The sequence below is a fragment of the Acipenser ruthenus genome, chromosome 3 (assembly GCF_902713425.1).
Source record: "Acipenser ruthenus chromosome 3, fAciRut3.2 maternal haplotype, whole genome shotgun sequence".
NCBI classification, from domain to species: Eukaryota; Metazoa; Chordata; class Actinopteri; order Acipenseriformes; family Acipenseridae; genus Acipenser; species Acipenser ruthenus.
This window is the reverse complement of record NC_081191.1, coordinates 41298307-41312320: the sequence shown is the minus strand read 5'-3', so window position 1 is coordinate 41312320 and position 14014 is coordinate 41298307. Positions and strand designations below refer to the sequence as shown.

The following is a 14014-nucleotide window of genomic DNA, read 5'->3' as shown; positions in this document are numbered from 1 at the left end:
TGAAATCAGATTTCAATAGTAAACTACGGTGGTGGCCCTGTACATTTTTTTTAACTATACAGAAAAACGCTCTAACAAATTTTCCTTTTAATACAGTGGTCTTTTTTTTCTTTGACTGCTAAAGACAAATGTCTTTGCAGAGTAAATGTTTTTGAAAAAAATAATGCATACAAAACGCAATTTACAATTCAAATGCAGTGTACCAAATGTAGTTAGTCCACTTGATCATGCGCCTACAGTAGGGAGAGAAATGAGTTTGATCCATTTCCTTGGACTAACAGCTTTAGTACCGTTGTTAATCCCAATTGCAGCAGGTTTTTTTAAAAAATTTATTAAATCATTGGGATTATCAGTTAAACTAGATCAAGTTTAGTACTGATTGCAGCGTACAAAACCAAACCCTTGTGGTTGTCACAAAAAAGATCCACATTAAGTGGATCTGCAAAAGTAGTCCTGCAAAAGTTACAGGCTACACTGCTTGCACTGATCCCCTTGTTATCAATATTTGCTGGAAAATCAGTTTAATATGGGTTATTCACGTCCCTTATGTCTGTATTTCATCACTCAGGATATAATATCGCACATAATGTAACATTTCAATAAGCGTTTTAAACTTATAATACAACCTTGCAACCCTTATAAAAAATAACATTTCATAACATTTTACATGGTAATATTTAACTTCCAAATGCTTTTCCGATGCTAATACAGGCTACAGTGCATGTACAGTGTCTCATGATGATGATGATGATGATGATGCTTCCTCTGCTTACCATACCTCATGTACATACGCAACAGTTATTCATGCTTTTCACATTTTATTCTGTACTATGTTATGTGTTAACGTGCACTTTCATTTTTCATCTTTGGTAGACTGAGGGGAGTTTATTTTAAAGAATATGAATATTGTTTCAGCTTTGAACCTTTATAATACAGTTAACCTATAACAGTGTGTTGTTCATACATGATAAAGAATGGAACAAAATTCTATTTGATCTCTTTGTACATTTTAGTTTATTAGTTGCAGTTTGGATGAGATTTTATTTTGCATATTAAAATAACCACACAAATGTACTACTAAAAATATGAATATCAAACAAGCTTTATCAAGTAGGTGTAACGTTAGGTTACTTACCGTAACCCTGGTTCTCTGAAAGAGAAGATGACCACCAAAACATTATGTATGGGATATGCCTGCCCATTGGGTAGGTATTACTGAGCTCTTTATATCAGAGCTGCCGATAGGCTCCTTCCTGGGATGACGCACTCGGTCCCGCCCACCGAGGGATTGAAACCGTCATTCTGAGGAAGCCAGTTCTCTTTTTCCATCAAACCCGTGAGGGCGACCGATGCGACCTCGCGGTTGGTGGTTGTTTTCTCTTTCAGGGAACCAGGGTTACAGTAAGTAACCTAACCTAATCCCTTTCAATTCGAAGACGACCACCAACGACATTATGTATGGGATAATGTATACCAGAGCTGTCGTGAGGAAGAAGGAATGGCAGCATGCGAGGGACACTTCATAATCGCCTAACCAAGGGTATATAACCGAAGGTTAGCAGTGCAAGTGTGCAACCTCTAGGAACCTTGTGCCTATTGAAGGCATGGAAGGATCTACCACATTGAGGTGGTAGAACCTGGAAAAGGTATGCGGCGAACTCCAGCTAGCCGCTGTACAAATATCAGACAGCGAGGCCCCTCTGAAGAGGGCCCAAGATGTAGCCAAACCTCCAGTGGGGGCAAGCCCGCAGTGTCATAAGCATCAGCGACTGTGTCAGCAATCCAATGTGACAGTCACTGCTTTTAGAGGGGCTGTCTTAGGGTCCGTACACCGGAACAGACAAAGAGCTGGTCAGTATGACGCAGATCTCTTGTCCTATCTACGTAAAATCTCAATGCCTGCACTGGGCAGAGGGAATTTAATCTCATATCCTCGTCCATAGCAAACAGAGGTGGATGGAAGGACTCCAATTCCACAGACTGATTCATCTGGAAGGCTGTATCACCTTGGGGAGGAAAGCAGGGTTTGTAAGCAGTGACACCCTGCTGCCATCATCCCAAATCCGCATACAGGAGCTGTGCACTGACAGCGCCTGTAACTCACTGACTCACTTAGCAGAGGTGATAGCCAGGAGGAAGTCTGTCTTCATAGACAGATGCTTCAGCTCTGTGGAGTGAATAGGTTCAAACGTGAGCCTTTCAGGGGCCAGACCCATAACTGGATCTGGCAGGTTCTAGATGCCAGAGAGTGCCTCCTGCCTGACTGAGGAGATCCAGATGAAGCTGGATCTCACAGGTCTGGCCTCGTAAGAGCTGGCATAGAGTCGAGAACCATGTTCTCCTGGACCACTGAGGGGCCACTAGGAGAACTGTCACTTTCTGTAACTGGTCCTTCTCCAACAAAGCTGGGAGCAACAGTATTGGCGGGAACACGTAGAGGAGCATTCTGGGCTATTCATGGGCTAAGGTGTCTGTCGCACTTCAGATGTAAATGGAATGCATTGAGCCACACTTGCAGCAATATGGCTGATATGGCTGCGGCCATCAGACCCAAGAGTTGAAACAGGGAGAGACAACCCTGAATAGCTGCTACTGTCGTCTGACAAGTATGCGCACATCATACTGGAGCCCAGCCGGAGTCCCAAGTATGTTGTGCACTGCACCGGTAAAAGCCGACTCTTTGCATTGTTGATGGTGAGGCCCAGCCTCGCCAAATGCTGGGTCACCATTGCCGTGTGCGCCACTGCTCCCACCTGCAACTGAGCACAGATTAGCCAGTCGTCTAGATAGCTTAGTACTCCGATCCCCTGCAATGCAAGGGGGCCAGGATAATGTATACGCACTTTGAAAACGTATGTGGGGTCAGGGAGAGGCCGAACGGCAGCACGGAGAACTCGTAAACGCTTCCCTGAAGGTGAAGTGGAGATACTTCCTGTGCTCTGGACGAATGGGAACGGACGGACTGGAAAACGATGAGTCAGCATTTGGAACCTCCTTTCCTTGAGGAACTTGTTGAGGAATCTTAGGTCTAAGATGGGGCGGAACCCGCCGTTCTTCTTGGGTACTATGAAATATCTCGAGTAGAACCTCTCTCTGCAGGAAGTGGGGTCTACGAGACGGATGGCCTCCTTGCACAGGAAGGCGGCCACTTTCTCTTTGAGTACAGAGACTTGTTAGCTAGGCGAGTCGCCTGTACTTCCGCTGCATAAGCCTCCTTTCAGTCTGTCTCCATAACCCTACATTGAGGGTTAGGGCACATGGGGCCTCTGGACAATCCACCCACCGGTGGAGCCTTAACTAAGGCCGCAATGGTGGAGTCAACCGGCACAGAGGTGGCAAACTAGACTCGGAGGAAACCTCTGAGCTAGGTTCTGCCATGGTCCTCCTCCGCCATCAATGGCTGCGATTCAGGCTTAGCCTGGGCTCCCATGGGAGGCTCAGTGGCCGGGGCTGGTGCGGGTAGCAGCGGGGCCGGGACCTGTATAGGTACCACAGGAACTTGCTGCCTAGACAGAAGCTCAAGGACCTGTATCATCTGCTCGTTCAAGTAAATAATGTCCCTCGCTTGTTTCAAACTCTTCACCTTTCTTGGCTGGGGGAGGGGGAGCGGCTGCGAGGTCTAGGCACAGGAGGCTGAGCGCTGGGAATCTCTTGCAAGGGGCTCTGCAAGAGCTGAAGGAGCGCGGATGGGGCCCCAAGTGCTGCTGATGGCTTGGCCATGGGAGACTCAGCGTCTAACCCCATGGGACATACTTTGGGCTGAAAAGCCGTGCATAGGGCGCAAAAATCCTCTCTGCCCATGCTTCCTGGGCATGTTGGACTCCCAAGTACTGCACGCAGAGCGAGTGCTTGTCCTGGAGTGGCAGGTTCACACCGCACAATGTGCAAGGGTGGAACCACTGGATGCTCGACATGGTGCTTGTTAAATGTTGTGTGTGAACTGGAGCTCTGCTCGCCAAGTGCACCGAGCAGTATGTGTCCCAAGCGCAGCAAGCACTAGAGTGTTGGCTCTGTGCGCACCGAGTGACCACGCACCGTGCGCAATGCCAAGACGAGCTCACTGGAGCTGTGAGCACCGAGGGTACCGGAAACCCTAGCCTAGCACTGTGCACACCGAGTGTACCGAGCGTCCTTACTTAGTACCGCACGCACCAAGTGCAATAAGCACCAGGTGCAGAGGGTGTCCTGAGCGCTGTTTATACCAAGCACTGAGGCGCTAAACACTGCATGTCGTGTGTGTCGAGTGCGCTAAGCACGATGTAGGAACAATTCAATAATTGATAATTTAATTATTTGTTTATTTAGCAGACGCCTTTAACCAAGGCGACTTACAGAGACTAGGGTGTGTGAACTATGCAATGTTTAATGTTTATCTGGGTTGATTAGTTCTCTTACTAACAATATTTAATTGACGTGTTACAAAGATCAGGATTTACTATGAACACACATTCACACGCAGACACAAGAAATGTTTAATCAATAGTAATATTTTATTAAGTACACAAAATAATAAACAGAAATTTGAAAGTAAATGTCTTAGTCTCTAAGCACAAAACACAATTCAAAAACTCTCACTGCTTGACTAGCAGGCAATTGAAATATGACACCGCCTGTCTCCTCTCACACCAGCAGTGTGTGTGTGTGTGTGAGTAGTCACTCACACACACACACGCCCACACCAAGCACAACTGAGATGATGCAGACAATCTTAGAATATATCACATTAAGCTTATTAATGGTATATAGATTAAGTATATGGCAAGTTTACTTTTAAAGAAATTCTTCATACAACAATATGAGGTAGATTATTTATAGTTATTTCATCAAGTTTCACTAAAAGTTATTTCACATGCAAATTGGCCAAACTAAATAATTAACAGTACAATTCTATATGAATGTGTTATAATTGATTAATTTAGTTCCATGAAAGGAAAATGCAACTGGAATTATACTCAACAGTTCCTTGAAGCTTAGACTTTTGGTCAGCAGTTTTGGAAACTCAATCTGTTGAATCGTCCAGTACAAAACTCTCCTCTCCGCAACAAAGTCTTCAATCCCACTTTGGATCAAACTCGGCAACAAAGTTTTCAATTCTCAATAGAATCAACCATCAGCTGCAACAAAGTCTTCAGTCCTCGGTATAGGATCCACAACAGCGCCCGTCCGCTCTGTCCTCTTCACTGAATCTTTTAGCTAAGCAGGTAGCAGGGCACAGTTTCTTTTGGATACTGTGGTTTTAGGTGTACATCAGACCTAGACTGGTTTGTCTGATAAGTCTCTGTAAGTTAACAGCAGTCCTTCAGCCGTTGCTTGTGGTCGTTAACTCGCTTGCAGCTTGCTTCCTTGTCTTGGGTCTGTTTTCAGGCAGAGTCCCGTCTTGGTTCCGTTTTCAGGCAGAGTCCTGGAGTTGCAGCTTTGCTTAGCAGAGTGACAGCACCTTGTTTAGCATTCGATGTGGAGTGCAAAATGTTTCGTTTGGCTTGGATATTTATAGTCTGTTTTCACTCTGCTAACTAGCCACTTTCAGATCACATTCCTTTGATGTTTTAATGTCCTTTTCCACTGGGAAATCGTTAGTTTATGTCTTCCTTGTGTCAAAACGATTGTTGTTGCATGTGTGAATTATCTCTATATAATTCAACTGTCCGCTCAGCCTAATCCAGTTCAGGCGCCGGTCCTCTAATCAGTAGGTCACATAGTTCAGTATGTCTGCAAGCCAGTGGCCCCCTTCTCAAGACACAGCAGTTTGCCCTGTTTCGCAAGATACACAGTTTCATTAATGAGTCCAGTTACATTTCTAATACACGTTCATGTATTATCATATTCAGGGAATATGTTCTACAATGAGGCACCGGGTGCCGCGCTCACCATTTGCACTAGTCACTGAAGCACCACGGTGCTAGAACGGTGCTCGGTACAACCAGTACACTAAGCACCACGTGCACCGCTTGTATTGAGCACAGTGAGTATCAGGCACTGATTGCACCATGTATCGTGTGCACTACGTGCACCGAACACTGTATGCACCGAGTGCACTGAGCACCGTGCGCACCAGAGAGCCGAGGGTGATATACGCACCGAGGCACTACGTGCTCACCGAGTACCGTGAGCACTACGTGGCCTAAATGCAAAGTGTTATGTCTGGCGCAAACCCAACACAGCGCATCACCCAAAGAACACCATCCGTACTGTGAAGCATGGTGGTGGCAGCATCATGTTATGGGGATGTTTCTCATCGGCAGGGACTGGGGCACTTGTCAGGATAGAAGGGAAAATGAATGGAGCAAAGTACAGAGAAGTCCTTGAGGAAAACCTGTTGCCCTCTGCAAGAAAGCTGAAACTGGGACGGAAGTTCACCTTTCAGCGTGACAACCACCCAAAGCACACAGCCAAAGCTACACTGGAGTGCTAAGGAAAAAAAAGGTAAATGTCCTTGAGTGGCTCAGTCAGAGCCCAGACCTAAATCCAATCAAAAATTTGTGGCATGACTTGAAGATTGCTGTCCATCAACGCTCCCCAAGGAACTTGACAGAGCTTGAACAGTTTTGTAAAGAATAATGGTCAAATATTGCCAAATCTAGGTGTGCAAAGTTGGTAGAGACCTATCCCAACAGACTCACAGCTGTAATTGCTGCCAAAGGTGCTTCCACCAAGTATTAACTCAGGGGGGTGGAGACTTATCCAATTATGATCTTTCAGTTTTGTATTTTTAATATATCATTTTTTTCTCAATAAAAACTTTTTTCCCTTTAACAGTGTGGAGTATGGTGTGTATATAAGTGGAAAAAAATCCTCATTTAAATGCATGAAACTCTGAGGCACTGACACAACAAAATGTGAAAAAAGTTCAAGGGCGTGTAGACTTTCTATAGGCCCTGTACTCTTAATGGGTAACACAAATATCGTGAATTTCACTACACACAGTGCAATAATTATTTCTAAGAAAATAAAAGTTTCCTAGCTGGGGTTTTCTACTTGTTATAGAGCTGTATGAGCAGTCTGTTTGATAAAAACAGTGAAAAATAACATTGATTTTATTTGGGTATAGTCCTGAATAGGACTGAAATGCCATTTTTTCTTTCCTGTCTTGTAAAACCTCAGAGGAAGGTGGATGCAGATGCAGTAACCTAGACTGAAATGCAATGTTCTCTTCTTTTCATTCTCAATGCAGAATAAAAAAAAACAACACTGGAAACTCAAATCTTTGTGTCATCATCTTTAAAAACACAATGCAGAGTTCAGAGGTCAACAGGGTGAACGAAGTAGTCCTGTTACAACTGGTGCCGTGACTCGATGACTGGTCAGCGTGGAGAGCAGACAGCCTTTGTTACTGCATCCTGTCGCTGCTGTGAACTGGATTGGATCCACAGACTGGGGAGGATCCACTGGACTTTGTGGTAGCATAGAGGAAGTTTCTGTGTATTTAAGTACACTTTCTGTTTTTATTTTATTTTCCTCTGTTGTTTTAAACATGAATGGGCAAGAGTTTAATGGTGGTAGGAGTAGCACTAATGTGAGTGGGGGGAAAGGGAGAGGAATTATTTTACTGGATGTGCCTCTGCTAGAACAGTTTGAGATGACACAAGTCAATTCTGTTCCTGCACTGCTATTCAAGTTGGTGTTGGAAGGGGGCGGGGGGTCCACTCTATACTCTGTTTCGCCTCCACATTTTATCCCTTCGGTGTCAACTGAGGGTTCCCCATCTTGCGGATCGGTATTTAGTGCTAAGGATCCATCAACACAGCAGTTTAGTGATCTTAAAACAGATTGGTGTTGAAATTGGGAAGTCAAAAAAAGCAAGTTTAGCCTCCAGTTCTGTCACTGATCCCACATTTGGTTTAGTTTAAGCGTCAACCCCACTGCTGATTCTCCTGTTCAGTATAGTTCGACCATGATTGGTGCTTTCAAGTTAAATTTGGTATTGAGATCTAACGTTAAGGAGCCACCTTCTTTTAGGGGTGATGGCTCTGATAAGTACTTTGTGCAAGAATGGGAGGAAATAATGAGACTCTACCTCTTACACAGGGCATGAGCTGATTGAGGAGTTGGTGAGCAAATTGGTGGGGAAGGCTTTAGATGTGGTCAAAGTTTTGGCTGTGCAATAATCCTCTGTTAAGTAGCTCTCATGATTCTGATGCTGTTTTTAACATTTTGAGACAGCATTTTAGTGAATCAATTTACTCGAGCATGCCATTGCCTGACTTTTATGCTACTAAGCCAAAACAAAATGAAGGACCACTAGATTATTGGATTAGGCTCAACAAGGCAGCACAGGTGACTGAACAGTGTCTTAGAAGCCAGGGGAAAACAATGAATAATCAAAGACTGGAAGTTGCTGTCATGTTCATGTGCAATTGTCCAGACAAAGAATTGGCTTATGTTCTTAAAAGCAAGTCACTGAGTAAATGGACAGCCTGTAACATGCAAGAGAGGTTAGAGGAGTTTCACAGGGAGTGTAAAGCTGCTTTTAAAACTTTGTCCCAACACACTTTGATTACTACTGACCACAATCAGGTGGGGGTGGGTCCTTCTGTTCCTGAATGTAAACAACCTAGGGGCAGATGTACTAAAATGTTGCACCTGTCGCAATTGTTGTAAACTACGTGCAAACCAGTCGGAAGTGTAGCGTGAAATGTACTAAACAAACACAACGCTGTTAGCATCATTTTAATGAATGCTTTGCAGCCACAGTTCTTATTTGCGCTTCAGCCAGTAATTCTGGGCGTTCCTGCAGAAATTCGAAAAAACAGGGTGGAGATGCAAATGAGGGATAAAAAATATTGGAATGAGATGTACTAAAGCTGCGGGCAATTGCGACACTTACAATTGCAAGTACTGCTGATGTACTGCTGTTTCTCAGAGAAGCACTGTGCTGCAGTGTCACGTAATTGAAAAGTTAACGTTAGAATGATTTATTATTATTATTATTATTATTATTATTATTATTATTATTATTATTACATACCTGTCAACTTTTGAAAATATAAAATCGGGAGTGAAGAGTGGGGGCAGCGGCTGCGGTGGTGGGGCAGGGCAGGATGCAAGTGCATGGCTAAGTACTGTATGTGAACTTGCCTCACGCACTCAATGCATGCCTGCCACAGGACTCCCCTGGGTCCTAAACTCTGCTAGGTACAGACGAGGACTGCAGTAACCACACACCGGCCATGACTTTTGTAGACATTAAAGGTTTGCTGACATAAGGGAGTTTTTGCTTGGGTATTAGTCGACCCCCCCCCCCAACTTCAGGATTGTGTTTTGGGGTTAAATATCTCCACTTATACTCGAGCAAATACCGTATATTAGATACTATCCGATTACTTGGGATGACAACATTTTTGTGAATATCCTCTTTTTTTTTTTTTTTTTAAACCATTACTTTCCTGTTTGTTTTGTTATTATTATTATTATTTATTTCTTAGCAGACGCCCTTATCCAGGGCAACTTACAATTGTTACAACATATCACATTATTTTTTTACATACAATTACCCATTTATACAGTTGGGTTTTTACTGGAGCAATCTTGGTAAAGTACCTTGCTCAAGGGTACAGCAGCAGTGTCCCCTACCAGGAATTGAACCCACGACCCTCCGGTCAAAAATCCAGAGCCCTAACCACTACTCCACACTGCTGCCCTTGTATGTGATGGTAGCACTTTCACATTGTGGCCTTGGTCAAGTGCTTGTCACAGCTTCCAAACTATTTCCATGTGCTGTCTTGATGTGGATACATTTTAAAAGTACAACATTTTGGTGAACAACACATGTTTCTAAAAATACCCTGTTACATTTGAATAAAAATGCTCCAAGCCTAGTACACATTTGTAAAACAGTGCATTTGTAAAATGTACCAATGATAATTTGAATCCCACTGAATCCTAGTGTGTTGGACTTTGCAGACTCAAAGAAAACTGGACATTTAAAGAAATTACAAGAATGTAAAATTGAAATAGGGTCAAACTAAAATCTGAAAACTCAGAGCAAAGCTCTGAACATGAGCCTAAATCTTGTTTTCAAATCTATGGTACCTTTTCTTTAGAGCAGGGGTCAGCAATTAAATTTCATGGTGGGCCAAATGACCTGTGGGTAGCCACAGAGCGGGAGAGAACACATACTGGACAATTTCAATGTATTTCAACGTATCATTCATATCATAGTCCAGGGCGCAGGGCACATTTTAATAACCTATGTATGGCTGCTGCTGTATTTTTGATGTGTGTACATTAAGATATGCCATGCACCCTAGACTATATGAACTTTAACTGCATTCCCGACGGCAATGCTGCATCAATAATCTACCTGCATAAACGACCCAATGTATCAATATCTGTTCCATGATGGAAAACAAATGGCAGATTAAACTGTTTCACCGGCAACTGGTTGAAAACAAATAAAAAGGAATAAAGTAAGAATTGTGATAGTGTGTCCATGTAAACTCAGTAAAAATAATATAGCATCTGTGTTGCATCTATCAAGAGACAAATTAGTTTGCTTTAACATTCCGATATGTTGAAAGTGAAACGTAACTCAATTTCAGCTGATGCCCCGTACATTTGTCAAGTGGTTTTAAGAGACATATTGTGTGATTTGGTATTTTTTTTTTTTTAATTTTTTGTTTTATAAATTTAGTCGTTGCCAATTATATTTTATTATTTTCTCCCAATTTGGAATGGCCAATTATTTTTAGGCTCAGCTCACCGCTACCACCCCTGCACTGATTCGGGAGGGCGAAGACGAACACACATTGTCCTCCGAAGCGTGTGCCATCAGCCAACCGCTTTTTTTCAAACTGCGGACTCACCATGCAGCCACCCAAGGGCTACAGCGTCGGAGGACAACGCGGCGCTCGGTCAGACTACAGGGGTCGCTGGTGCGCAGTGAGCCGCGGACACCCTGGCCGACCTAACCCTCCCTCCCCCGGGGCGACGCTCGGCCAATTGTGCACCGCCCCCTGGGAGCTCCCATCCACGGTCGGCTGTGGAATAGCCTGGACTCAAACTCGACGCGATGTCCAGACTATAGAGTGCATCCTGCACTCCATGTGGAGCGCCTTTACCGGATGCGTCACTCGGGAGCCCTTGATTTGGTATTTCAACAAAAATTAGCGCTGTCAAGTCTATCACACTCACACCTGATGTTTTAAAGCTGATCACAACAGGAAAGTGCAATTATTCTCATTGAATTTGTTATAACGCAATGAAGCATTTAAAATACAAATGTATGCTATTTGAAAAAAAAGAATTCTGTGTTCCTGTGTATGAGGGTTCCATACCATAGCCAGGCATAAATGAAATGCAATGAACAAAACAAAATAAAAAATTTAAATAAAAAATGTGTGCTACTTTTTAATTTGTTTTAATGTTACTCTTCGTTCCTGTGTGTGAGGATTCCAATACCATAGCGAGGCATAAATGTAACGCAATTAAGCACTTAAAATAAAAATGTGTGCTACTTTTGAATTTACTTTTTTATGTTTTTGTGCATTCCTGTGTATGAGGGTTCCAGTACCATAGCAAGACTTAAATGTAATACAATATGTCGTTGTATGCAAAACCTGATATAAAAATGTATTGTTTACCCCACAATCAGCAAGCACATTGGAATCAGTATTGCAAAACACTTCATTTTCTGTTTTAATTATTTACTGTAAACAACAACAGTATTTAGATCAACCACCATTCAGATCACCTTAATTGACTATTGTTATGTGTAAACTTCAGGCTTTCTGCTGCTTTTAATCTTATCTGGACAATTAAACACTTTTCTTTGAGGTACATTTTGCCCATCTTAAGCACTGGTCTATATAGTGAACTACAGGACCCTATATGAGATTTACTGCTGTCTGCGGTGAATGTCCCATCAACCAACAGTGATTAAAACAACATGCATTATACTACAGGTTGTCTGTTTGCTACACATGGCTGTGAAGCCACAGTCAAAGTAATATTCTGGTGACATGCCTATTTCACTGCTAGCTGAACACCAGAACAAAAAGGTTGGCCCCCCTCACAACCCCCAATTCTGGTACTTGCAACCAAAACAGTAGAAACTTTGGTATGTGGAGTAATAGTACTAACGTCAATAAAAATACCTGTAGTTATCAAATTCCAATTCAAAGATTTGGAATTTAAAAAAAATAATATATAGACGATTAGGATATTCACTGCAAAATCGAACGGCCACAACCCATTGACTATCTGTACCACAGAACAAATCTGAATTCAATCCTCTTTGCATAAAGACATTTCAAACCTGAAATAAATACAGAGACAACCAGTTGCTAGTGCTGCTGTTGCTGCTGTTTCAACTTTGTTGAACTCCAGACATTAATATCTCGGCAATGGTAGGGAGTAACGTGATGTCCTTTGGAGCATAAACACTTTGTGACATTGTGTCGTTAAATCTTTACACAGTATTTCAATATGTTTAGCATTGTAAGATTATTGTAAAATTATTTGGTTATTTCTAAAATGTATTAGTTAATTGGTTAAAATACTGCAACTTCTAAAGTAATTGACACAAACATGATGGTAATAATAAAAATAATTCAAAATAATTAATAATAGTAATAGTATTAAGAAAGTTCATAATTATAAGAGCAATACTAATAATATAGCCATAATATGATGAAGGTGCTTCATATCTTTTTGATGCTATACTTCCTGCTTTGATTGTTCACATTGTGTGTCCATAAAGTTTATTCACATGTTACTAACAATGCTTGACAAGGAAGTGTGTATGCTGGGGACAGTGTGCTGAATAAAGTTGTAGAAAGTACTCAGTCTGCATCCAGTTGCATTTCTTATAAAAGGAATTGTCTCCACATTACCCTAAGACTATGCTGGTGTCAGCGGTGCTGCTATTTTTCTTTTGTAGTGGGACTTGACTTAAAACCTAATCTCATTTTCTAACCACTATTACAGTAACTGTGATCGACTTTGATAAATCAGTAAATAGGTTGCAATATATTAACTAACCATTAACAAAAAATGAAATAAATTTCGTAATAGGTTTGTAAGCTCGTAAACTAAAAAAAAAAGAGTTCACTATATAGACAGACAGACAGGCTCAGTGAATAAGTGTGCCCATTTTGAATGAGTGCTCAGGGTAATTCTTCACTTAGGTGAAGAGGTGAGTGAAATATGTTTTTTCATGATGTGTTCCTCAGTCATTTAGTTGACAGGCCTTCTGTATTGTATAATCCTTGACTAACACATTGTCTCAACCCACATTGTTAAATAATATGTGTACTCACCACCCTCCTCACTGTATGAGGCCTGTTTTTGTAGAGCATGGTCTTCCACCATCATTGATATGTAATGTTATATCCCTTAATTAATTTACCATCCAGTTTCACACTTTACAAGTTACAGCTAATGCACACGGCAACGTTTACCACAAGGTGTGAGACGCTGTAATGTAATAAAGCTTCCTTGCCAGGATGTGGTTTCATTAGTTTGATAGTGAAAGGAAACCGGAGAAACAGGTCTTTACGCTTCTTACAACGACCTGGAAATCAATTAAAGGTATCCTCCCTAAATGACTGAGAAAGGATGCCTGCCAAGCATCGCACACACCCAAGTATTGCCTAAGAAAGCATGTCAAGCATTGTTGAATTTAGACCCCCCCCCCCCCCCCCCCCCGCATAATCATTGAATACTGTGTTAGTACAGCAGAAAAGTAAAGGGATAGGCTATACACCATCTACATTTGCTAATATTTCACTTCTTACCTGTTTATTATTATTTTAAGGCTTACTAACCAATATACTTTGAAAAGACTCCTACATCTGAATTTGTAAAGCAAGGTGGTTTTAGAATACACCGCTAGGGATGTGCAGCTGTTATTTCTGTCCCCTCTGAAACTGATATTCGAAAGAGGTTTTTCCATTTCCATCCCACAGTTGCATAAATTATAATTGCACACCCCTCATGGCCATTTGACAATCCGACAGCAGTAAGAAGCTATCATAATGCCTGCATGTTTATAGAGAGGTGTAAATGGACAAAATGC

At 42.1% G+C, this 14014-nt stretch overlaps 1 protein-coding gene across 3 annotated transcripts in view; it reads right to left on the bottom strand.

Moving 5' to 3' along the window:
- ptpn3 (protein tyrosine phosphatase non-receptor type 3) overlaps positions 1 to 13424 on the bottom strand; it is a 190152-nt gene extending 176728 nt beyond the window's left edge. For 2 of the 3 annotated variants that reach the window (XR_009318150.1, XM_059012938.1), the window contains exon 1: positions 13257 to 13424. Coding sequence is in view for 2 of the 3 variants with exons in the window: in XM_059012938.1 (XP_058868921.1) it covers positions 13257 to 13311 (55 nt within the window). In the remaining variant the exon portion in view is untranslated. The remainder of the gene's footprint in view (positions 1 to 13256) is intronic. The other variant, XM_034059035.3, reaches the window with a different exon arrangement.
- Between the last annotated feature and the right edge of the window lie 590 nt (positions 13425 to 14014).